We start from the raw sequence: 26,564 nt of genomic DNA, 5'->3' as shown, positions 1-26,564 counted from the left end.
ACGACATGGACGGTGGAAGCTACAGCTATTAGTCAAGGACAACTTCATTCCTTACCAATTACACCAAAGACTATTAGCAAAGAAGTACAGAAAGAAGTTACACTGTCAGTGCTCCTATATTTCACATTAAATGGGTGGCCCGAGGCCAAAGCTATTTCTCCCAAACTGAAACTTTATTATACATGACGCAATGAAATATCAATTGAAGAAGGTTGTTTATTATGGGGGACAAGGACAACCATTCCCACGAAATGGCAGGCTCCACAATAATCACCCTAGGATGATTCAAATGAAAGCTTTGGCACATATGCATCTCTGGAGGCCATCAATGGACATCAATATTGAACAAATGGTGAGAAGATGCTGCATTTGTCAAGATATACAACCCAAAGCTGAAGCTAACCCATGGAAATGGCCATTGCGACCATGGCACAGGATTCACAAAGATTTCCCTGGTCCCTTTATGGGAGAATTCTTACTTATTGTTGTCAATGCACACTTTAAATGGCCAGTAGTGTCACACATGAGAACAACAACAAACCAGATGATTGAGAGACTACGGATTACGTTGGTATCATATAGATTACCAATACAACTAGTCTCCGATAATGGGACGCAGTTTGTATCAGATGCTTTTCAGATTTTCCTATGTAATAACAAAATACCACACATCTTATCAGCACCCTACCACCCAAGCATGAATGGGGAAGCGAAACATTTTATGCAAACTTTTAGAAAAGACATGAAAACTAAGAAATCCCTAAACATCTCATGGAATCACAAAAGTGTAGATTTTCTAATAGCATATAGAAACATGCCGCACTCTACTACCAAATGAACACCAGCAGAATTGATGTTTGGGTGGGACTTAAGGACAAGACTTTCAATGGTGCACCCGAAAATTGGCCTTTGCATGGAATAATCCACATTTCCAAGTAAACGTACCAGATCTCTGGAAGTAGGAGAACGAGTACTGCTATTGCGACAATAGGGAGCCATGGATCAGAGGTGTGATTAAAAAAAGAGTCCCTCTTCTTATTCCATACTGGTAGAACAAAAATATGGAAATGCCTCATTGATCAGTTAAGAGCGGTGGATGATCCGGTGGCCACGGCCACTGCTCACAACCCTGACAAGTTTCCATTGTAGGCTCATTCCAATGATGGCGTTCCAGAAATATCTTCCAAAGATAATGCCCCCTTGATTGCTGACTACTTAGTCCGACAATATGTCCTGTTCAGCAGAGCAGTGTTATGTCCAAATGGGGCTTTCCAAAGACAAAGTTCACAGTCCTTACCACCAACCAAGGAGGAGGTGCTGCCCAGAAAGGTGTAGAGTCCGGAGATGTCACAAAGTCTCCCAGCAGATTCTACCTCACCAAGAAGATTGAAAAGGAAAAGCCATCCTCCTGAAAGCCTGAGGGACTATGTACAGTGACGTGGCTGCTTAACATGTCATACTTACGTTGTAATGTAATTGTAATTCACATAAGTAGTACATGTGTACCTTATAGATTAGTATAAGCAATTCCTATTTTATTTTCATGAAGCATTTATTTTGTGGGAGGGGAAGAGTGTTTTGAATATACGCCTGCGTGTGTATGATGTCATCATCTACTTATATTTTGTGCTGCAGGGAACCATTTTAGTTTAGTAATAAAGAATGAATGAAGCACCACGTCTGTGTGCTAGTGTATTTCTATACCTAGAATACACAACAGTACCTACAACAAAAATAAAACCTGCTGTTAAAACTCAGAAGGAACTAGATCAAAAAGGTGTGTGTCTTGAAGATGAAAATGTTCTGACATCTCTGATGTAGTTCTTAAATAGATTATAGATTTTATTTTTGGATTTTATACTCTTAAGATGTGGATTGCTTATTATGTCCTAAACTGCATAAATCTGTATCTTTCAATAATTCGGCAAAAGATTTTAAAAGTAGTATCCTTTCATTTTCGGTGTATGCACATGAAATGTTTGAAATAATCTCTTACTCTCACACTGTGCTTCAGGTGGCATGTTTAAGTCAGGGAAAGTCACTAAAAGCCTTTGCTGCTCTTTATATTCTTGAACCTGGCTTTCCAGCTGGGTCAGGTTTTGTTTTAGCTCCAACATGGCTTTTTCCAGACCATGCTTTTCTTCCTGTAATTGTTCTGTGTACTTCTGCAGTAAGAAAGGAGAAAAAAAGAGAAGCCATTAATCTGGAAAGTACATATTTGCTATTTGAAGATCTCTATCTCCTCTGCATAATAATGTCAGGTGGAACAAACAACCCTAGGATTAGTACACATTGTTTGAATTTATTGTGCTTATTTCATATGATGAAGATCACAAGGTATTCAACAAGAGGGTTGTAATCATTTATAGTTGGGACACGACCAAGACATAATTAGGCTCTTGCCTTTCCCATAGTTGATGATGGATGCAAATTAATATTGTGGCTTTGCTGTGCATCTTGACTCAAAGGTTGCATTTTGCCGTAACTTTTAACCACCTGAGTGTAATTTCTTATGCGGTCCAAACTATTATAGCATTGCTGTACCTAACAGAGTAATGAGAACTACAGCATGGAAACTGACCCCAAGCACCTACATTCTACCTACCTCATTTTATTCTTCCCACATTCTGATAAAATTCTGCCCCCTCCCCTCAGGTTCTACTACTCACTTACACTAGGGTCCATTTCTAGTTTCCAAGTTGCACAATTTTGGAAGGTGAGAGGAAAATGGAGCATACAGAGGAAACCCATACCATCATGGAGAAATATGCAAACACCACACAGACACCAGTGGTCTGGATTGAACCTGGGTCACTAGAGTTATGAAGTGGCAGGTCTACAAGTTATGCCACTGTGCTGCTCAGCTGTGTTGCCTATGTCCTTGGATAAATTTTACTGGATATCTTATGCAGTTGCACCCAGTAAAGAGGGAACAAAGTACAGCTTTACTCCTGCTGCATTTTCTCAGATTTAATTTAATATTCTGTAAACAGAGTTACTGTGGTGGCACAATTCACTGGATCTGCAGGATATTATATAATGTAATATGTGGGATTAACTCCATTATGCTGAGCCCATAGTATACCAGGAAATATAAAATCAAATCCACATCCTTTTGTATAGGAAAGGATGGCAGTGTTAGATCATTTATTATCTCACTTGTGATACACTTGCAAGTTAGCTCCAGTGTGGCAATATATTAGATCAAGAACATCCTGCACATTCAGAGATTGTTTTTAGAAGCCTACAGAGAAATAAGTAAGAAGATTTCAGTTGGAAAATAAGTAATTCAAATAAAGAAACTAATTTTGCAATGTGGAGCAACTTCAACGTTATTAAAAAAAAATCTAACAACCTACCAGTTGTTCTTGGAATTGGTGCTCTAAGTTGCTTTTCTCCTTGTTAACCGTGTTCAGTTGCTGTTCTAGTTGGTCGATTCCAACTTCAAACTCACCTAATTTTGTGTTCAGCCCTTCACGCTCTTCATCTAATTCATCAATTTGCTGCAGCAGAGCTTTAATCTTAGCTTTCAGAGACTTAAACATAAACAGTTCAAGTGAGAAATGCTTTTCTGTGCACCCCTCATGTCATTTTCATAACATTTGAAACAATTTTTATATTTAACAATGCTATTTACAGGTGAATGAAAGGTCCTGCCATCTTGAGAAGACTGTATTCTCTTAGGCCAAACTCTTCCATGTTAAAGCCCATATTTTCTGCTGTTTTAGCCCTTTCTTTTCCAATCAAACAAATTTCTAGTCTTGTAAAGTTGAAAAAGGCAGAGATGATGGGGAAGAATATAAAATGAAGACAGATGCAGATTTTGTAAAATTCTTGATAGAATACTGACATAAGCTGTCATCAGTAGATTCTAGTGGAAAGGCTGATTGATGATAAATACAGATAGAACAATGGTGTATATTAAGTGAGGCTACATTTTATTTCCCTCATGCAGAAGGGTTTTTTTTTGTTAATACTTATTCTTCTTAGGTACTTCCTTGAGATCAGGGATAGCATGCTTCCCTGCTGAAGAGGGAGAGAGAAGAGAGAAATTCAACTTCTTTAAAATGGGGATTGTTAACAGCAATGGAATGTGTGTGTTTGTAATCTGAGGTAACTAATGAGGATAATGTGGGAATTACAGATGCCTCCATAAATGGAATGGAAAGTGGCTGATGAAGTGGGTGAGTGGAAAGTTTGAAAGGTGGAGCATTTCTTCAACTGATGATATGAGCTTCCAAAGCATGGCCTTAAGATTCTCAGTACTATCCAGGATGCTCCCTTTCCACATTGAGTTGTCATTGGGCAGAGGTTTCTGGTTGTCAATTTGGATATTGCAATTTTCAATAATTTTTCCTTGAACCTTTCATTTCCCTCTGTCTGATAATCTTCCCACAATGAGTTCAGAACAATGCGTTTTTATTGGACCTGTGAGATATATGGCCTGCTGAATAGCTCTGACTAAAAGTAACTAAATCAGAGTTGAGGATGTTGGCTTGGTTGAGGGTAATGACATGGTTTATTTATACTTAGGTAAATTTGGAGGATTTTGAAGAGTATTTTTTCCCCAATGGTTCAATATGCTGCTGTAAATACTCCATATCTCAGAAGTATATAGGAGTAAGGAATTATGCTGATTGATAAACCTTAAGTTTCATACCAGGCCTGAGGTCTTGCTCTTTATACACCCTTTTTGTCAACCAACCTTGAAGGCTACAGTGAATTTCATCACTACTGTCTGTCTTCACTGAAAGCTGGTTCCTGAATTAGGAGAAATGGTCCACATTTTCCAGGGTCTCGTCATGAACTTTTATTGTCTTAGAACAATATGGTGCAACAATGGCAGATAGGTAAAGGATCTTTATCATGCAGATGTTGGGTGTACAACCCATTCTCTTGTACCTTTGGTGAACAAATCGATGTCTTAGACCTCAGTCTCCGTGCATACACATATAGATGTATCATCTGCATATTGCAGCTTGATAGTTAGGATTTAGGTATCCTTGGTTCTACAGTGTAATTACTAGAGGGTGAACAGCATCACATTTATTCTGAATTTAGATACAGTATAATAACAGGCCCTTCCGGCCCATGAGCCTGCACTGCCCAAATACACACTTGACCAATTAATCCACTAACCCTATATGTCTTAAGAACGTAGACGAAAACTAAAACAGCCAGAGAGAACCAAATTTCAATCTCTTTAATTCAACAAATCAAACTCTGTGGATTTAATGTAGTTTTAATTAATTGATTAAACAGATAAACATTTTGCATAGCTTCGCATTAAGACTTTAATAATGATGAATAATAAAGTATTTACTGTATAATAGATTTAAAATGTATATAAAGATACAAATGATATAAAAAGCTTTTAAAGAGACACAAAAATTCAAAGAAAAAATTCTCATGCTCATGCTTCCTTCACATCTTGTACAATACCGCGTTATTAGAGGCTGGGCAGATATTATGACATATTACATCATAGTCACTATGGTAACACTACAAACAATAGTTCTCTTAAAGAGACAGGCACAACATTAAGAATCAAAACACGAGGTTTTAACTTTTACACTTACTCCCCTCAATTCTGTGGCAGTTTCTTGAGTGAAATCTGATGCAATAAAAACATTTAAGATCTTCCCCCATCTCTGATCTTTGAGGAGACCAATTTGCTGACCACTCTGATCTTGGTCACTTTGGTCCCTTACTATCCTTTTGGTCTTAATATACTTGCAGAAAGCCTCAGGACTTTCCTTCACATTGTCTGCCAAAGCAACCTCATGTCTTCTTTTAGCCTTCCTGACTCATTTCTTGAGGTTTTTCTCACATTTTTTATACCCCTCAAGTATCTCGTTTGCTCCATGTTGCCTATACCTGATATACACCTCTCGCTCTTCCAAACCAGATCCCCAATATCTCTTGAAAACTCAAGGTTTCCTGCCTGCTAACCTTGCCTTTGATCCTGACAGGAACAAATGCTGTAGTCTCAAAATTTTACCTTTGACGGTCTTCCACTTACCTCGAACATCAAAACCCGAAAACAACTTATCCCAATCCATGCCTTCTCGATCTTTTCTGACTTCCTCAAAATTGGCCTTTCTCCAATTTAGAATCTCAACCTTAGGCCAAGGCCTATGCTTCTCCATAATTAACTTGAAACTAATGACATTACGATCATTGGACCAAAAATGTTCCCCTACACCTACTTCTGTCACCTGTCCTGTCTCATTCCCTAATAAAAGAACCAGTACTGCACTCTCTCTCTCATTGTTCCTCTATATTTTGATGTAGAAAACTTTCCTGAACACATTTGACAAACTCCAAGCCATCCAGCCTTTTTACAGTAAGGGAGTCTCAATCAATATGTGGAAAGTTAAAATCTCCTTCTATCACAACCTTATGTTTCCTGTCTATTATTTCTCTACAGATATGCTCCTCCAATTCTATTGGAGACTATTGGGCAGTCTATAATACAACCCCATGAGTGTGGTCATACTTTTCTCATTCCTCAGCTCTACCCATATAGCCTCAGTAGACAAGTCCTCCGGTTTGTCCTACTTGAGCACAGCGGTGATATTTTCCCCAACGAGCAATACCACTCCTCCCCCTTACATCCCACCACCTTCCCCCCACACCCCGTGTTCTATCATGTTTGAAGCAAAAGAAGCCCGGAACATTGGAGTTGCCAGTCCTGCCCCTCCTGCAACCAACTTTCATCTATGGTCACAATGTCATAATTCTATGTTCAAATTCATGCTCTAAGCTTGTATCCCTTTTCTACAGTACTTCTTCCATTGAAATAGATGCAACTGAGAACATTTCCACCATGACTTGTAACGTTACATGCAATTTTCACATTATCTTTTCCCTCCTCCATTCCTCTATCTGCTCTGGCACTCTGGATCCCATCCGCCTGAAATGATGTTCTTGCACCATTTTACAAACTCCCCAACCTCCTCTTTGTAAGCCAACTTCATTGTTGCCCTTGAGGCCAACTACTGTTGTATTATCCACTTACTTGATGATTCTATTAGAACTGAACCTACAGCCATGAAGTGCACCAATGTTCAGCAAGATGGGACTGACCATGGTCTTTCAGTCAAAAAGTTCAGAATCCAGTTACAGAGAGAGGTGTTGAGTCCCAGTGAGAACAACCTCTGGGGTATGATTGTGTTGAATGCCAAGCTGTTCTCTAGGTGGATTAGGACAGAGTTAAGAGTCAAGGTTATTGCATCATCTCTGCACTGGTTTGGCCAGTAGGCAAACTGGAATGGGTCCAATGCAATCCATTATCAGTCACTTAAAGCACTTCATAATCAGTAGTCATTTAATCTAGTTACCCTCGCTCTATTAGGCACCAGGATGATGGTGACTGTCTTGAATCCTGTGGGGACAATGGACTACTGCAGTGAGATGATGAAGATATTTATTAGGACCACCCATCAGCAGGGCAGCACAGTCCTTCAACACCCAGCCAGATATGTTTTCTAGTCTTGCTGCTTTGTGTGGGTTCACCCTGGATAGGATCCTTCTCATCTCAGCTGCAGCTATGCTGAGTGCCTGTATTTCAGGGGGAGATGTGGCTTTCTTTGGTGTCACATTATTTTAATCATCAAATGGTGTGTAGAAGGTATTCAATCTGTGAGGAAGGGAAGCATCATTCTTGCTGACCCGCAGGATTAACAGTCAGTTATGGTTTAAATACCCTGTTACATCAAATCAAGTCACCTTTATTTATCATTCATACCATGCTCACACGGTAAAGACATAATGTTTCTCCAGGACCATGGAGCATATTTACATAAATACAAGTTAGAATAGAAGTTAAACACATTGAAATATTAAGATTTATACAGTAACAGTCCATGGTACTCTATCCCCAAATGTTCTGGGAGTTCTGGAGTCTGATGGCTTGAGGGAAAAAAAGCCTTTGCCCAATCTGGATGCAATGGCCCGGGTGCTGCAGTACCTCTTACCAGATGGCAGAAGGATGAACAGTTTACTTGAAGGGTGTGTGGAGTCCTTCGCCTGCATCAAGTGTTGTAAACATCCTTCATGGTAGGAAGAGAGCCCCCAATGATCTTTTACGTTTGTGTTGCTGGTGTCTGTGGATTCTCTATGTATACCCTTAGTGGTATGCTATGATTGGCTGCAGCCAGCTGGACATGCCTCCCAAGACTGATCCTACCTATAGCCCTTTGCATGCTCCCCATTCCACTCTGCCTTGGTCAGTCAATGAGGTTGATGGCTGTTCCAGTCTATAGTTAATAAAAGCCTATCAGTTTCACAACTTCAGTGTTTTGTGATTATTGATGGTCCATTACCATGCTTTGTCTTCCTGACTGCATAAATTTCAGTCCTTGCTGATCTTAATGTAATCTTGTCATCTGACCTGAAGGCAGCATCGTGAGCTCTGAGCAATGCACAAACCTCTGCGTCTAGCCATGGTTTCTGATTCCCCTGATTGTGCAGCATTTGATTACCATCACATCCTCAATGCACTTGCCTTAGTAACTAGTCACTGAGCTCAGATACTCATCAATGTTGAGATCATAGATGGCCTTCTACCTGAATCCACTCCACTCTGTGCTTTCAAAGCAGTCCTTCCTCGCTGCTGTGGCTTCATCCGGCCAGGTAGCATTGTGCTAACCGCCACACTAAACATACTGTGTTGGCAATAAATTGAAAGTTTGCATATTCTTTCCTTGAATAGTAAAGTTTTGAGTGAGATATGATTTTTTTTAAAAATTTTTTATTTTTCACACTATAAACAATATTGACCAAGATACATACAGACATTTTTCTTCTTAAATATATAGTGTCGTTTTCTCCCCCTTTTTCCCCCCTCCCTTCGCTCCCTCCTTCACTCCCTTCCCCATTTATTTAAAGTTCAATCTATAAGATACATTAAACCCGTTAAACAATGTTGTCACTTAATAAAAATAAACAAGAAATTTTACTGAGTCAGTTCTTTTCGTTATCTTCTCCTTCTGACATTTTAGGTGGTGGAAGTCCACGGTAGGATTTCTCTATTGGCTCCCATATTTGTTTGAATATTGTAATGTTATTTCTTAAATTATATGTTATTTTTTCTAATGGAATACATTTATTCATTTCTATATACCATTGTTGTATTCTCAAGTTGTCTTCTAATTTCCAGGTTGACATAATACATTTTTTTGCTACAGCTAGGGCTATCATAACAAATCTTTTTTGTGCTCCATCCAAATCGAGTCCAAATTCTTTGTTTCTTAGATTACTTAGGAGGAAGATCTCTGGGTTTTTTGGTATATTGTTTTCTGTGATTTTATTTAATATCTGGTTTAGATCTTCCCAAAATTTTTCCACTTTCTCACATGTCCAAATTGCATGAATTGTTGTTCCCGTTTCCTTTTTACAGCGAAAACATCTGTCTGATACTGTTGGGTCCCATTTATTTAACTTTTGAGGTGTGATGTATAGCCTGTGTATCCAGTTATATTGCATCATGTGTAACCTCGTGTTTATTGTATTTCTCACAGTTCCGGTGCATAGCTTCTCCCATGTTTCATTCTTTATCTTTATGTTTAGATCTAGTTCCCATTTTTGTTTATGTTTACCGTTTGTTTCCTCGTTCTCCTTTTCTTGCAGTTTGATGTACATGTTTGTTACAAACTTTTTAATTATCATTGTGTCTGTAATCACATATTCAAAATTGCTTCCTTCTGGTAACCTCAGACTGTTCCCCAATTTGTCCTTCAAGTAGGTTTTCAGTTGGTAGTATGCAAACATTGTATCATGAGTTATATTATATTTATCCTTCATTTGTTCAAAGGATAATAATTTATTTCCCGAAAAAAAAATTTCTATTCTTTTGATCCTTTTTCTCTCCCATTCTCTAAAGGAAATGTTATCTATTGTGAAAGGGATTAGCTGATTTTGCGTCAATATTAGTTTTGGTAGTTGGTAATTTGTTTTATTCCTTTCTACATGAATCTTCTTCCAAATGTTGAGCAGATGATGCAATATCGGTGAATTCCTACGTTGCACCAATTTTTCATCCCATTTATATAGTATATGTTCAGGTATCTTCTCCCCTATTTTATCTAGTTCTAATCTGGTCCAATCTGGTTTTTCCCTTGTTTGATAAAAATCTGATAGGTATCTTAATTGTGCGGCTCTATAATAATTTTTAAAGTTTGGTAGTTGTAAGCCTCCTTGTTTGTACCATTCTGTTAATTTATCTAGTGCTATCCTCAGTTTCTCCCCTTTCCATAAGAATTTACTTATTATTTTCTTTAACTCCTTGAAGAATTTCTCTGTTAGGTGTATTGGTAATGACTGAAATAGGTATTGTATCCTTGGGAAAATATTCATTGTAATACAATTTACCCTTCCTATCAGTGTTAGTGGTAAGTCTTTCCAATGCTCTAAGTCATCTTGTAATTTTTTTCATTAATGGATGGTAATTGAGTTTAAAAAGATGGCCGAGGTTTTTATTTAGTTGCATACCTAGGTATCGCATTGCTTGTGTTTGCCATCTAAATGGCGATTCTTTCTTAAACTTTGTGAAATCCGCATTATTCATTGGCATTGCTTCACTTTTATTTGCGTTGATCTTGCACCCCAATACTTCTCCATATTCCTTCAATTTCCTATGTAATTCTTTTATTGATATTTCTGGTTCTGTTAAGTATATTATAACGTCATCTGCAAATAGACTGATTTTATATTCATTCTCTTTTATTTTTATCCCTTTTATTTTATTTTCTGTTCTTATCAGTTCTACTAGTGATTCTATAGCTAACGCGAACAGTAAGGGAGATAGTGCCTTGTTGATCTGCTTAAGTTAAATTGTTTTGATATATATACATTTACTGTCACTTTCACCAATGGCCCATTATATAATGCTTTAATCCAATTAATATATTTCTCTGGTAGGCTGAATTTTTGTAGTACTTTGAATAAATAATTCCATTCTACTCTGTCAAAGGCCTTCTCTGCGTCTAAAGCAACCGCTACTGTTGGAGTTTTATTTCCTTCTACTGCATGAATTAAGTTAATAAATTTACAGATATTGTCTGTTGTTCGTCTTTTTTTAATAAATCCAGTTTGGTCTAGACTTACTATTTTTGGTACATAGTCGGCCAATCTGTTTGCTAATAGTTTAGCTATTATCTTATAATCTGTGTTAAGTAAAGATATTGCTCTATATGACGCTGGTGCAAGTGGATCTTTCCCTGTCTTTGGTATTACTGTAATTATTGCTGTTTTGCATGAATCTGGTATGCTTTGTGTTTTATCAATCTGGTTGATTACTTCCAGAAGGGGAGGAATTAATAAGTCTTTAAATGTTTTATAGAATTCTATTGGGAATCCATCCTCTCCTGGTGTTTTATTGTTCAGTAGTTTTTTTAATATCTCCTGTAATTCTTCTATTTCAAATGGTTTTATTAATTTATTTTGCTCCTCTGTTTGTAATTTTGGTAGTTCAATTTTAGTTAGAAATTCATCTATTTTGTCTTCTTTCCCTTCGTTTTCAGTTTGATATAATTGCTCGTAGAATTCCCTGAAGTTTTCATTGATCTGCGTTGGATTATATGTAATTTGTTTGTCCTTTTTCCTTAATGCCAATACCATTCTTTTAGTTTGTTCTGTCTTAAGCTGCCACGCTAGAATTTTGTGCGTTTTTTCTCCTAGCTCATATTTCTGTTTTGTCTTCATTATGTTCTTCTCCACCTTATATGTTTGTAGTGTTTCATATTTTATTTTTTTATCTGCCAATTCTCTTCTTTTAGTTGTATCTTCCTTTATTGCTAATTCTTTTTCTATATTTGTTATTTCCCTTTCCAACTGTTGTTTCCCGATGTAGTCCTTCTTCATCTTAGTTACATAACTTATTATTTGCCCTCTGATGAACGCTTTCATTGCGTCCCATAGTATAAAATATTCCGTATTTATTTCAAAGTACATTTTAATTTGTCGTTCAATGAATTCTCTAAAATCCTGTCTTTTAAGTAGCATGGAGTTTAATCTCCATCTATACATTCTTGGTGGGATGTCCTCTAGCTCTATTGCCAATAACAGGGGTGAGTGGTCCGATAATAGTCTAGCTTTATATTCCGTTTTCCTAACTCTCCCTTGAATGTGGGCTGATAACAGGAATAGGTCTATCCTTGAGTATGTTTTATGTCTACCTGAATAGTATGAATATTCGTTTTCCATTGGGTGTTGTTTCCACCATAAATCCAAAAGTTGCATTTCTTGCATCGATTTAATTATAAATTTGGTTACTTTGTTCTTTCTGTTAGTTTTTTTTCCAGTTTTATCCATGTTTGAGTCCAAATTAAGGTTAAAATCCCCTCCTATTAGTATGTTCCCTTGCACATTTGCTATCTTCAAAAAGATATCTTGCATAAATTTTTGATCTTCTTCATTAGGTGAATATACATTGAGTAAATTCCAAAATTCTGAATATATCTGACATTTTATCATTACATATCTCCCTGCTGGATCTATTATTTCCTCTTCTATTTTGATTGGTACATTTTTATTGATTAATATAGCTACTTCTCTGGCTTTTGAATTATATGATGCTGCTGTTACATGTCCTATCCAATCTCTCTTTAATTTCTTGTGTTCCACTTCAGTTAGATGTGTTTCTTGTACGAATGCTATATCAATTTTTTCTTTTTTCAGTAAATTTAACAGTTTCTTCCTTTTGATTTGGTTATGTATTCCATTAATATTTAAAGTCATATAGTTCAACATTGCCATTTCATACTTTGTTTATCTTTCCTTTCCGTTTCCTCATTACCACCTTCCCTTCTTATCCATTTCTGCTTTCTTTTTTTGAACACATTATAAGACAACATTTCTAAAACATAAAATATTTCCACTATTCTCATATCTAAAATTACTTTAACCCCAATAGTCCCTCCCCTTTCTGAGTTGCCCTTTGTCCCTTGTCGGGCAACCACATCTCCCCTCTCCATTTGGATTTGCAAATCCGCTCGCAAGTGTCAACTGATTTCGCAGTGACTGTAATTCTTCCCCACCCAGCCCGCCCAGAAAAGATTTTAATCTTCATATATAACAAAGGTCACTCTCTTAATTCCCTCCTTACTTCCTTTCTTCCCTTACTTCCTTTCTTCCCTTTCTTTCCCTTCTTAGTTCTTACTTATACTCTATCATTTTTGTTCTTGTTACATCTCTTCATCTCTCTGTCTGTTTTGCAGTTGTTCTGCAAATTTTCGTGCTTCTTCCGGATCCGAGAATAGTTTGTTTTGCTGCCCCGGAATAACTATTTTAAGTACCGCTGGGTATTTTAACATAAATTTATAACCTTTTTTCCATAGGGTCATTTTTGCTGCATTGAACTCCTTTCTCTTCTTCAGGAGTTCAAAACTTATATCTGGATAGAAAAAAGTTTTTTGATCTTTGTATTCCAGTGGCTTTTTGTCTTCTCTTATTTTTTTCATTGCCTTCTCCAATATATTTTCTCTTGTTGTATATCTTAGGAATTTTACTAGAATGGATCTTGGTTTTTGTTGTGGTTGAGGTTTGGGGCTAATGTTCTGTGTGCCCTTTCTATTTCCATTTCTTCCTGTAATTCTGGTCTTCCTAGGACCCTGGGGATCCATTCTTTTATAAATTCTTTCATATTTTTGCCTTCATCATCTTCCTTAAGGCCCACTATCTTTATATTGTTTCTTCTATTATAGTTTTCCATTATATCTATCTTCTGAGCTAACAGCTCCTTTGACTCTAACTTTTTTATCAGATTCTTCTAATTTCTTTTTTAAGTCATCTACTTCCATTTCTATGGCTGTTTCTCGTTCTTCCACCTTGTCTACTCTTTTTCCTATATCTGTCATGATCATCTCTAATCTATTCACTTTTTCTTCTGTACTTTTTCTTCTTCTTTTTATTTCACTGAATTCTTGTGACTGCCATTCTTTTACTGTTTCCATATATTCTTTTAAAAAATATATATCCATGTACTTGCCCTTCCCTTCATCTTCAATTTCTCTGTGTTCTTCCTCCTCTTCTTCTGAGTCCACTCCAGGATCTGTGTCCTTTACCTCTGTCTCTTCTGGTTTTCTTGTTGGGTTGTTTGTTTTATTTTGTTGGGTATTTTTGGTCTTCTTATTTTTATTAGAAGCGTCTTGGTGTTGGTCTTCTTCCTCTGGGTTGGTCATCTGTTGTTTCTTTGATTTCTTATTTTTATTCTCTTCCTTCTTGTTCTCGTTATTTTCTATGTTTTCCTCTTGCTGTTGTGTTGTAGTTGTCTGTTTCAGCCGTGGAGATCTACTCCTCAGCCGGTCCCTCTCCCGTCAGTGTTATTTTTGTCTTGCGCATGCGCGGTTGCGCACTTTTGTTTGGCTCCGTGAGTCATTTTTGTAGTCCCGTGTTCAGGGCTTCGACTGACCTCAGGGAGCGGGCTTCTCTCTCCGCGGCAGGCCTTCTCGTACCGGTAAGGCCTTCACCTTCTTCTTCCAACATCTTTCCTTCTTCTTTTCTTCCCGTTGTTTTTGGTTTTTCTTTCTTCGCTGCCATTTTCTCCACACTTTTACTTTCACTTTATGGTTTTTATGTTTGTGCCTTTGTTTTTTCTCTATTTTTTTTAACTTTTCTGGAGAGGGCTCGAGTTCCCCTACCGGCCACTACTCCATCACGTGACTCCTCTGAGTGAGATATGATTGATGCAAGAGCAACTAGCCCTTCCAAAAGCAGAGGTGTTTTAGGAAAGCATGTTTGGTCACAAGATCATTGGAATGTTTTGCAAAGTGGTTCGTTGAATGTGATGGCCATTCCCTACCCAATGTTTGTGTCACTCACAGGAGTTCCATCAATAACAAATCATCCACATTTTTTATTATCATCAGAGATGGGAAAACCTAAAAGCTAAGACTTTTGTTATAACGTAGTGCAGTCAAGAATCTCTCCATTGAAAGGAAGTCTGACACATCAAAATGGGTAATTTTAACTATAATGCTGTGAAAATCAAATGTGACATGAAACTGGCATAAAGGGATGATGTTTTCTAGGAAATAAAATGAGAAGTCGATCCAGGAGATTATGAAGACTGATAGGCATGCATTAGGAATCAGAAATGGATCAGGTAAAGAAAGGCAAAATTTGAAAGCATATAAAGCAGGATATTTTTGTTTACCTTTACAGATCTTGTAATGACCAATGCAAAATGTACAGTCCTTTCTGTTCCCTCCTCACACTTACTCCCACTTTCTCCTACTCCCTTTCTGTTACTAAGATACAAGTTAAGCTTGATTAGTATGGATAAAAATAATCAAAAATCAATTCTTGATTTTTCCATGATTTAATAAATCTGATTTCATATTGCTGAAAATAACTAATTTTCCTTGCATTTAAAAATTAACTTGGAAATACAGTGAATAATTCTTTAGTAAATTAAAAGTTAAAAGTACTGTAATTCAAAATTTCAATATTCTTGCACCCAGAAATTCGAGCTTCTTGAAAGCTTGGAAACTACTCCAATCACCTGGTAGAGAGTTTCTCACACTGGATACAGGGACAGCTTCTAATAAAGTGTCTTTTTAATTTGGTGCAAAAGATTGAAAATATGCATTGACTATTTTTTACATTTACTTGTGTGCGATTTACAAGTTTTCGCTTTAACGTTCTTGACCCCTTGGGTGCATAGGAACACACTGTACTTAAATATCCATGTCTTTTTTTTCACCTTTCAATTAACAAATTATGGCTTCAAGAAATATGTTGCAGGAATGCAACCCTTCCATAAATCAAGCAGTACCTGTGTTTAAAGTTGTGATAATTTTCACAAGCTTCCCAAATATCAGAATTTTGGTTTTTTTAAAAAAATCAATAACATTGTCACTTACCTCTTCATGTCTCAGCATATTGTTGATTTTCATTTTTTCTTTTTCCAGTTCTTTGCTAATCAATTTGAACTGATCCATTGTACTTTCTAATTGATTTGTCATTCGTCTAAGTTTTTCCTCAAGAGTTAGTACTTCACTTTTGTCTGCCATCTTGGTTCTCATTTCTTCCTGCAACTTCTGTTTAGAGTTTTCTGTCCAGAAATAACAGCAAAGTAGGAACATTTTTTTCTCCATGTATTTTTCAGAACTCAGTGTTGAGAATATTTTTCTGACAAACGTTATTAAATGCTTTATCCAAGACATAGTGATAACCAATAGTTAGATCTAAGATTTTACAGTACATGCAAGGAACTGGTGTACAAAATTTTAAAAAAAAAAATTAGAATCACTGTTAATTATTAGTAGGATCATTTCCAGTGTGGTCATTAGATTTAAAGACACTGTAATAACCTGCTAGCCATTTTGAAATGTAGGGATATTTAAATAATGTCAGGAACATGCAGATGCTTCTATCCATTATGATGAAATACACATGCTTTTAGAAATGATGAAACTTGGTACAGTCCTGTTTTCCAAGTATCACAAACTCCTTCAAGTCTGTGTCCTGCACAGATCAAGACAACCACCTTCCTTAGATTTGAAAGTTAACACTTTTTAATTTTAATATTGTCTTGAGACTGTAGCATTTAGTGTTTGCTTATAATGAATTATATTGTAAAATTATTCTCATTTTTCAGACTACACATAATCCATAACACACATGTAATGGATTTTGTAAGCATTGGGTTTGTAACCAATCACTGCAAGTCAGTCTGAATGTCACTTGGTGGGTCCTCCATAATCATAAGGTGGTTGAAATATGGTGATATAGGTATTCAAAGTGGTGCTTTCAATTACCAGGCATGCCTACAGATATTTCACTGGGTTTGCTGCCACCTGCCTGAGTAGGATGAAACCTGGTAACCAGTTGTACAGAAAATTATTAAGGAAAGCATAGAGTCCTCTAAAGGAGATGAAATCTTGTGGGGAAAATTGGGTAATATCAAAGCACCACTGAGGGCAGGTGACACCAGGAAATTCTGGGACCCACTGATGATCGGGTCCAAACACATGCATTCCACAAAATCTGATTTGGACCTTATCTTTTAAAATCACATTTGTTTTCTTCATTATCATTCATAGCTGCTCCCTCCCAATGAACTATAATGAAATTAGTCTCAAAAGATGCAGAAAAGGTGTGTGTGGACATACCAAGCTCCCTTATAAGCATGTGTTGCCCCTGGATTTCCTCCTTCAGAGCTGATAGCTTCTCTTCCAATGTAACATTTCCTAAAACAGTCATAGAATTAACATCAGGAGTGTTAAAGAAGCTATCTCACAGGTTTGTTTTCACCCCACTTGATACAAATTATTCAATACAGGACCATCAGAAGAAGTGGCATGTCATTTCAAGGTGGGAATGGAGAATTTAGCAAGGGCATTTTTAACTGTTTAAGGATAGCAATTTTAAAATTATAGTACTGCATAAGTCATGATTTGGCCAATGCATTTAACTGAGTAAAGATGCACCCATGGCATTAATGCCAAATGATGCCCACATTATTTTTTTTTAAATTTAGACATACAGCACTGTATCAGGCCAATTTGGCCCTACGAGTCCATGAAGCCCAATTTATACCCCATTAACCTACACCCCCAGTACGTTTTGAAGAGTGGGAGGAAACTGGAGCCCCCAGAGAAAACCCACACAGGCACGGGGAAAACATATAAACGCCTTACAGACAGCATGGGATTCAAACTCAGGTCCAGTCGCGATGACTGGCACTGTTAAGGCAATGCCAGCTGTGCCGCCCTAAAAATATATTTTCTTTTCTCATCCTCTAGTAAATATGTCAAATTGGGATTACCTTTCCTGAGTATCTCTTTATCACTCTCAAGTTTTGCCACTGTCTCAGAGTTCATTTTTTTAATCTCCTCCATGTGGTTGTTAAATTCTTTTATTTTCAAGAGTTGCTGCTTTTTCTCCTTTTCAAGTTCTTCATTAAAATTTTCTATTTTCTTCCTCATTTTGCTTTGTTGCTCTTCAGTAGCTTGTAGTTCAGTCTTTAGAGGGTTGACGCTATTCAGGAGATCAGTAAGATGCTTCTTTATTCGCGCCAAATCCTTGTTCTGCTCAGAGGCCCAGTAAGCCATGTCAGTTGCTGTCATTATTCCATCCCCAAGGGTTTCCTTCACCACTTCCTGAAACCTGCTGACAGCTGATGGAATATTCTGGTTCTGGCAAATACAGACAATGGAATTGCTGACCTTTTTTAGGGTTGCTTGTGTACGAGCACAGGCATCACATGGTACCAAGGCTGATTCCACTGTCTGTGAGCCAATGCTCCTGGTGTCTATGGATATACCAGATGTAGACTTTCTTGGTGTTCCACGTGGGGGAGCAGAAAGTAGAGTAGGTGTAGAAGACACAGACAGTTGTGTCATTGCTGGAGATTTGATGTGGCCAGGAGTTGAAGCAGCAGTGGGAGGTATAGATGTACAATTCTTCAATCTTTCAATCTCTGCCTTGGAATTCATCAGATCACTTTGCAGTTTAGCAAGGTCATCCACCATTGATGTTTTCTATTAATATTAAAATACAATCCAGCAATGTTAGTGACATTTGCAGTAGGTCCCAATAAAATTGAACTGCAACAAATGCATGATGTTGGGACTTTGACAAAGTGGATGACATTTCATGATTTATGTAAAAACAGAGACTTATTTTCAAGTTTTAAGAGAAAGACACAAGAAAGCAACTGCTGAAATCTAGATCATCTGAAATCCTTTCTTCAGCAGTTGTCCCAACCTTCATCTGCCCTGCCCTCCATTTTCCCCCCGTCTGCTTCTATCTATTACTCTCCTGCCTCCGTCTTCACTCCTCCTACTCCCTCACCTCACATCGTCCTTCACCCCTCATCAGCTACTGACTTCTCCCACTCTCTTTAATACTGCTTGTCTTTTCCTGCCTATGTCAGTTTATTTCATTCCATAGATGTTGCCAAACTGAGAAGTTTGTTTTTTGTTCAAGTTTTAATACTAGTGTTTTGTAATTTTTTGCTGAAATGTTGGACTAATGAAAGTAACAATTCTTGTTACTGTGCTGCTGTGAAATTGGCCACGTAATCCCACTTTGGTAATTTTACTCTGAATAAAATATTTGGCTTCTGCTTGGTACCATTTTCAATTGCCACAATTTTACAAATATTGTGCCTTGAATCCTAAGTTATAAAAACTCAGTGCTTACCTGCTGATGGAGGGAACTAAGTTTAAGCATGTTATTCCAGAATTTCTTCACTACCAGACCAACAGACATGGATGGACATACCGACTTGGAAATGGGGATACTCCAATCCTTTATCATACTATCAACATAGTGTGTGACACTCTGAAGCAATAGCACAAGCCTGCAGAAAGAAGTACAAAGTTTGCATGGAATAGTAACTACCATTAACTGTCATTGTCCATTCAAATACAAATTTCATAATATAGCAAGTTTATTTATTTAAGATAACTCATTACAAATAATGCTTATAAAGTATATAATGCTGTCTTATTTGTATAAAATTTGTATAAAAAGGCAGTAAGCCATGTGTCACAAAATAATTTTATTTGATTAATGATTTGGAAAAATTACATTGCATAGATTAATTATTATTTGAAATAAGATGGAAATAATATCATTAAATAAATTCATCTTCAATTTTCAGCTGATGGGAGTTAGTCTCACAAATAAAATGTAAACTACAATGCTCAGACTGCATCTAATGTATGTTCCCTGATTTTTGATGCTGACTAAAAAAAACATGAGCAAAAACTGAGAAAGCATGGAAATAAAGAAATACGTTTCTACAGGTTGCAGGCACTAAGACTATAAATCATATGGAAAATTATTTCAAACAAATTGCAAAAGAAAGAGAAGACGTGGCTACAAATTAAAAACAGAAAATGCTGAAAATACATTGACTGCATCTGTGGGAAGCAAAACAGCTAACATTTCAGATCAAAGGTTTAGATGAGAGGGGAGATCAGAGGGGAAATTGTTTCACATTGAGGATGATGGTTACACAGACAAGTTCCTTATAAGGAAAATAAACATTTGCTGTAGACTGGAGCAAAACAAGTAGATTTGGAATTTGAGTAGAGGTTTATTGATTAAAAATAAATAACATTACAAAACAGAGACATGATATGGGAATTAACTGATTAGAATTAACTCATTGGAGAATAGTCACTGCATGTAGATTGGTCAGAATTCTCTTGAGGGTCAGTGCATTCTAGAGAAAATCACCAAAGAACAAATTATATTTTACCTATCAATCACTAATTCAAACAGCACAACATGAGAATGCTGTGTAAATTCAGCATCATCTTCCATGTAATCAAAACGATCCAACAGAGAAACAAGATCCAAATCACAGGAAGTTTTATCTGGAAACTTCCATGATGGATAACGAACTGCACCAACCCGTGAAAACACATCTATTATTATTCCTTGAAGATCCGTAACATCCTTGCGCAAACCATCCAGACAGATTTGATTTCCAAGAAGTGTCATTTTAAATGTTCTTCGACACACCGTTACACCATAAATTCTAGGTGTTTAATCATAACTCAACTTTCGATACAACAGTTGAACAAGCCCGACAGATCTGTAAGAAATATAAATTCCTTAGATCAGGAATGTTATTTTCAGCAAAACAAATATGCAGAGGGCTGAGAAAGATAGCATAGGAGAAGGAAGGGAAGGGGCTTGGGAGCTGGAGGAAGGGGGTAGGAGGGATGACGGAGAGTGAGAGACCAAGAGTGGGGATTAGCAGGAATCACCGAAGTCAATATTGATGTCATCTGGTGGAGACTGCAGAGATAGAATACAACGTGTTGTTCCTCCAATTTGTGAGTGGCCTCAACCTGACGATACATGAGTAATGGAGGACTGCAGATTGGGGGCCTGTTTCATTGACCACCTTCGCTCTGTCCTCTGCAACAGCAGGAAAGTTCCAAAGGCCAACCACTTCTATTGCACACTTGTATCTTTTTCGGACTCCTTCCCCTCCTCCCTGATCCCCAACTTATTCAGGCTTCTGTCTGATTTTCAGCACACTTGAAAGAAGGGCTCAGATTTGAAATGTCAACTGTCTTTTGCCTTCCTTGGATACTAAGTGACCTGCTGAGTTTCTCCACTAATTTTGTGTTCTGCACCTTCTGGATTCCAGTGATCCAATGATTACCTCAAGGCGCTGAAATTATCCAAATTCATTGGGAAAGATAAGTAAATCAATGCCAGTCTCCTCTCCGAGGCCAAAATTGACTTTCAATCCTTCTGGCAGATCACATTATTTGCATATCTAATACTAGACTCCTATATAGACATTGTATCTGTTTCAAGAAGAGAGCACCACCAGGTTCAGGAATAGCTGTTGCCCTTTTGCCATCAGACTCCTCAACAATAAACTCAATCAGGAACTCATTTAAGGACTCTTACTTGTTCACTTTATTGATTTTTCCCCTTACTACACAGCCAGTTTGTTTACATTTCTCTATTTGTTTACATGTGGGCGTTGTTGGTTTTTTTTCCCACTACCAATAAGTGGCAATTCTGCCCCGCCCGCAGGAAAAAGAATCTCAGGGTTGTCTGTGATATCTGAACAATAAATCTCTTTACCAGCCAAAGGTGCGTTCAAAGCTCCTGGAAGACATCTTCCCCGGCTACTGGGGATGGCGATGGCAGCCCCAAGTGGAGACGTTACTTTGGAAGCACACAGAAGCAGGAGGACATGACCCCACCAGCCAGGCCCCTGCTGCCCCATCCGCGGCAGATCCTTGTGGCCCCCGCATTATTCCTCACCAGCCGCTAAACATTCCCCAAACCTTCCTCCGAAGAAGGAGAACCCCTCTGCATTAACGAAGCACCGACCTGCTGAATTCATACGCGGCCACCCCTCAATTTTTGATCAGACCAGGTCTAGCGACCGACCGTGGGCTGGTCTCCACGCTGTTTCGGGTGCGTTGCCATGGTTGCACGCACTCAGAACGCGATGACGCACATCCCTGTGCGTGGAAACGTGACGAATCTCGTCAAGGTTGTACCATTGACATCTACAATTACTTCGAAAGGTGCAGATGCCCTATTCAGGCCTCAAGATGGAGCAAATATAAGACAACGACAAAACATAAATAACTAATTCTAAAATTTAGAACTTCACTTGGCGATTGGAGGCACGAACTGAACGAAATGTGGCTGTTGGGCTGATTATGAATGAATTCTTCTTCGTCCTCCCCTTGTTCAGGGTGTGGATGGTGCAGTCGGTGGTCGCCATCTTGTTGACGGGAGGTTGGCAGCCGGAGGCCGAGTGTTGGTTTGAGGACATCCCGGAGTATCAACGATGCCGGCCGGACCGGTACAGGCGTTGCCGCCGCCGCCGCCTCAGACCGAAAATCAGGTGTGTACCAACACCGACAACAACTCCACGCGACTCCCCCGGAGCTCGAGGCCCCTCGGCAGGCCCGGTCAAGGCCTAGCGCTTGCTGTCTGCGGGCTCCGCTGCTTCCCGGGGCCTGACACCAAGTGCAGGGATGTAGCGCCAATGCCCGGCTGGTTTATCAGTGCAAAGCGAACTCCCATCGCCAAGAGGTTCCACTATCAATCAGAGACTCCTGTTGACGAGGGCTGAGTTTGACCCTTGTTGAAGGCAAATCTGGGCGACGAGATGGAAGATCCATCATTAAAGTGTTCTCTGAAAGGCCTAAAGTTAAACGAGTTACAGAAAATTGAAAAACAAAATTGTGAATCCTTATCTGTATGGTCTCGGTGTCAACAGGAGTGGATACGCATAGACTTCCAGTGGAGAGGGAAGGAAAACCATATGCATATCGATCCTATCGTGATGGGAGAAAACTGTTTGGAGTATGTTACATGGAAAAGGATACAAATAAATGTTGTTTCAACTAGAATGATTGCTTGGAGCACTGGCGTAGGGCAGAAGTAAAAGGCATAGTATACTTTCGGGAAATGGATCAGGATGAAGGGAATTCCCTTCCGAAATGCAAAAGAAGTGTAAGATCTGGCTTTGCTCTGTAAAGTTGTGGATGTCGTAAAATATGGAACGTTGACTGTAGAGCTCTTAGGATGGAAGCTGAGAAAAGGTGTCTTTTTGAGGTATTAGAAATGAAAGGGGGAAACTGAAATGGACACACAAGAGTCATTCCCTTTTGAAGCAGTAGTAAGAGATGTAAAACTGGTACAAAAAGTGTCATTGTTAGAACAGTTGCCACTGAGAATTTGGAAGAAGGTTGGCGACTACAGTTGAGTGACTCAGGCTCAGGCTAGTTGTTAATTCAATGGATGTGTACCTTTTATTTGTACTAGACAGCATTATTGATAATTGGGCTAACTGGTCACTGAGGAACAGAAACTTCTTATCAGTGCTCTAATTTTTGCATTAATCTAACTGAGACAAACTCCTGAATTAATTTTATAATTATCAATCTTGTACTTTTACTCAAAGTTCAAAACTGATCCAAGACACTATAAAGAATTTTTGCCAAAGTATATTCTTTTAGAAACTTAAATAATCTCCATAAGGGCATTTATCTTGCATTGGATTTCTAGTAGTTTGATTAACCACACACACACACACACACACACACACACACACACAAAAACTCCCTACCATTAAGAACATCTACAGGGAATGCTGCTGTCGGAGAGCAGGACGTCAAAGGTCCACACCACCCAGGACGTGCTTCTGCCATCAGGAAAGAGGTAGAGGTACACCAGGTTCAGGAACATTTGCTACCCCTCTGCCCTCAGACAATAAAACAACAAACTCAATCAGAGACTCATTTAAACTATGCTCAATCATTTTTTTTATTTTACACTCTTTGTTTACATTTCTTTCTTTTGCATATATATCTTTTTCATTAAGTACAATTTGCACTACTTTTAAATAAAAATTCTACCTGGCCTGCAGGAAAAAAAGAATTTCAGGGATGTGTAATGCCATGTATGCACTCTAGCAATTTTATACGGTTGGATAGATGGCATACGGAAATTCAAAATTGTATACCATCGGAAAAGATTACTTGTAATTTAAGGAATCGACCTGAAAATTTTTGTATGATTTGGAAACCATATATGGATTTCATTAGTAAGAGTCCATCCACATCATCCATAATGCCCACTCCTCCCAATTAATATGTACAGGATAGAATTATATGTTCGGAATATATGAATAGTAAATGATAATAAATTCCGGTGTTTTATCTTTTTCTTTGGGGAGGGGGGATAAAAAGAAAAATTTATATAATTTTGTATCGTTTTTATTATATTTATTGTTGTATATATGTATTGATGCAAACAAAAAATAAAATTTTCGAAGAAAATGTATGTACTCTGGCAATAAATCTGAACTTTGAACTTTACATTTTGATTTGTAGTGTTGTATCATGTACAATGTGAAACAGAACTAAATTCCAAGATGTATAATTACATCATATCTTTATCTTAAAGCTCCAAGAAGAAACAAAAGATGAAACCTCATCTTCCAAACCTATTGTTGGGATAATCTACCCTCCTCCTGAGGTCAGGAACATCGTTGACAAAACTGCTAGTTTTGTAGCCAGGTAAGGACTTTCTTCTTCTTCTTTCTTCTTCTTTGGCTTGGCTTCACGGACGAAGATTTATGGTGGGGGTAAAAGTCCACGTCAGCTGCAGGCTCGATTGTGGCTGACAAGTCCGATGCGGGACAGGCAGACACGGTTGCAGCGGTTGCAGGGGAAAATTGGTTGGTTGGGGTTGGGTGTTGGGTTTTTCCTCCTTTGTCTTTTGTCAGTGAATGTTTGGGTGTGTTTGTGATGGTTCAATTATAGTTCAAATTTAAATCTGTATATTATTTTGTGCTGATTAGAAATGGCCCTGAATTTGAAGCCCGTATTCGTCAGAATGAAATAAACAATTCCAAGTTTAACTTCTTGAATCCAAATGATCCGTATCATGCATATTATCGACACAAAGTTAATGAATTCAAGGAGGGAAAAGGACAAGAACCTTCAGCTGCTATTCCAAAGGTTATGCAACAACAGCAACAACTGCCACAGAAAGTAAGTAATTTCACTGACTAAAGGAATAAGCACAACTATTTTCTTATTTTGTACGTTATGAATTAAGAAACATGAACAAAGACTGCATTGGGAGTTGTGGATAGACCTCAGTTTACCAAAGTCTGATGTGAAGATATAAAATGTATAAATGCAGAAAATAGACATGCATTCAACAAAGGCAGGGCAATTTTACTGGCCAATTTTTAAATTTATTTAATAAACAATAGAGAACGACACAGTTAATGTAGTGGTTAGCGCCAATGCTTTTACAACGCCAGCGACATGGGTTTGAATCAGGCACTCTCTGTTAGGAGGTTGTATGTCCTCCCCATATCTGTGGGTTTTCTATGGGTGGACCAGTTTCCTCCCAGCCTTCAAATTGTACAGTAGTTGAAGATTGGCCTATTTGGGCAGCATGGGCTCATGAGCAGGAAGGACCTGTTACCATGCTATATGCCTAAACTTAAAATGTATAATTTAACATGGTTAGATTTAGATAATAAAACTAGGTCTTGTTTGAGAATTTGTGTATTTTCTGTGTTCAGGGACCATTTTCTGCTGCAGGACTTGGGTTGAGAAACTGCCAAGGATGGCAAACCAGTAGAAAAATTTGCAAATATATTTGAGCAAAAACTGTACTCTGGTAGAATGTGGTTGCCCTATAAAGTGATAATGTAAACAAAAATGATATCAATATTTAGTGCAGGGGATGCCTTCTCCAGGAAACAAATATTGCTGCAGGAGAGGGGATTTGCAAAATATTTAAGAAAAATAACAATTATGGAGTAATAAATGGTTTAATTTCATGGTTTTAAAAGGCGTGAGTAAAAACATTGAAAAATCATTATTAGGACATAAATAATGTTCTCATGACTGAAAAATTCTCCATAACTTTAGCAATGTGAGAGGAGAAATGAATCATCTGTTGTCAGGAATTATTAGACTCTGTAATGTAGAATGAAATGGCTTTCTGCTGGTTATGTAGATCCAACAATATTTTTATATCACGCACGTCAATTTTTTGGAATAGATTAATGGAGTGATCAGAGGAATGTTTAGGAAATATGTGTGGATGTCTAAAGATGAAACTTGTGGAATTAAGGGCATATTATTCACTTGGTTAGATATGCAGAGCTTCAGGAGGCAGAGAGCAAGGTCTGTGATCAGGAAATGGCTATTCATAACCTGTAAGGATCTATCTTGAGACCATGTTAAAAGCTTGGTTGAAATGATAGCAATCCATAGATCCAAATTTGATGACATGTGGCAGCATACCACTAGGCAGGCGAACCGGCCCCGCTTGTAATCCACATGGTGGGGCAGCTGGTCAAAATGGCGCCGTCAGGGGTTTCTCCTTCTTCTCAGCACACTGCGGTGGGGGACCACATGACGCCCGGGTGACATCAGCACCCCAGCATGGTTCTCAGCCAGGTCCGGGCTAGGAGTATAAGTCCAGCCTAACAGCCTGCAATAAATCGGTTCTGCTCACTGAGCTCAACCTGTCTGGTTGTGTGTTCTTTCAGTAGCAGTGTAGCTGCCACTACAGACACATCATTT

At 38.1% G+C, this 26,564-nt stretch overlaps 2 protein-coding genes across 8 annotated transcripts in view; one reads left to right on the top strand and one right to left on the bottom strand.

Annotated features, from left to right (window-relative positions):
• Positions 1-21,939, bottom strand: part of ccdc157 (coiled-coil domain containing 157) — a 31,238-nt gene extending 9,299 nt beyond the window's left edge. For 3 of the 7 annotated variants that reach the window (XM_069933395.1, XM_069933397.1, XM_069933398.1), the window contains exons 1-8: positions 21,823-21,932; positions 20,219-20,557; positions 19,153-19,312; positions 17,774-18,488; positions 17,118-17,195; positions 15,867-16,057; positions 3,360-3,536; positions 1,997-2,165 (exon numbers count right to left, since the gene is read on the bottom strand). In XM_069933395.1, coding sequence (XP_069789496.1) covers positions 1,997-2,165; positions 3,360-3,536; positions 15,867-16,057; positions 17,118-17,195; positions 17,774-18,488; positions 19,153-19,312; positions 20,219-20,463 — 1,735 coding nt within the window. In that variant the 5' untranslated portion in view covers positions 20,464-20,557; positions 21,823-21,932. The other 4 variants (XM_069933401.1, XM_069933396.1, XM_069933399.1 and 1 more) reach the window with 4 other exon arrangements.
• A 67-nt stretch (positions 21,940-22,006) lies between these two features.
• Positions 22,007-26,564, top strand: part of sf3a1 (splicing factor 3a, subunit 1) — a 44,966-nt gene continuing 40,408 nt past the window's right edge. The window contains exons 1-3 of the mRNA XM_069933394.1: positions 22,007-22,348; positions 24,418-24,530; positions 24,815-25,007. Of these exons, the coding sequence (XP_069789495.1) occupies positions 22,292-22,348; positions 24,418-24,530; positions 24,815-25,007 (363 nt within the window). The 5' untranslated portion in view covers positions 22,007-22,291. The remainder of the gene's footprint in view (positions 22,349-24,417; positions 24,531-24,814; positions 25,008-26,564) is intronic.

This window comes from Narcine bancroftii, chromosome 4 (genome assembly GCF_036971445.1).
Source record: "Narcine bancroftii isolate sNarBan1 chromosome 4, sNarBan1.hap1, whole genome shotgun sequence".
In the NCBI taxonomy this organism is placed as follows: domain Eukaryota; kingdom Metazoa; phylum Chordata; class Chondrichthyes; order Torpediniformes; family Narcinidae; genus Narcine; species Narcine bancroftii.
This window is presented reverse-complemented; position numbering and strand designations above follow the sequence as displayed.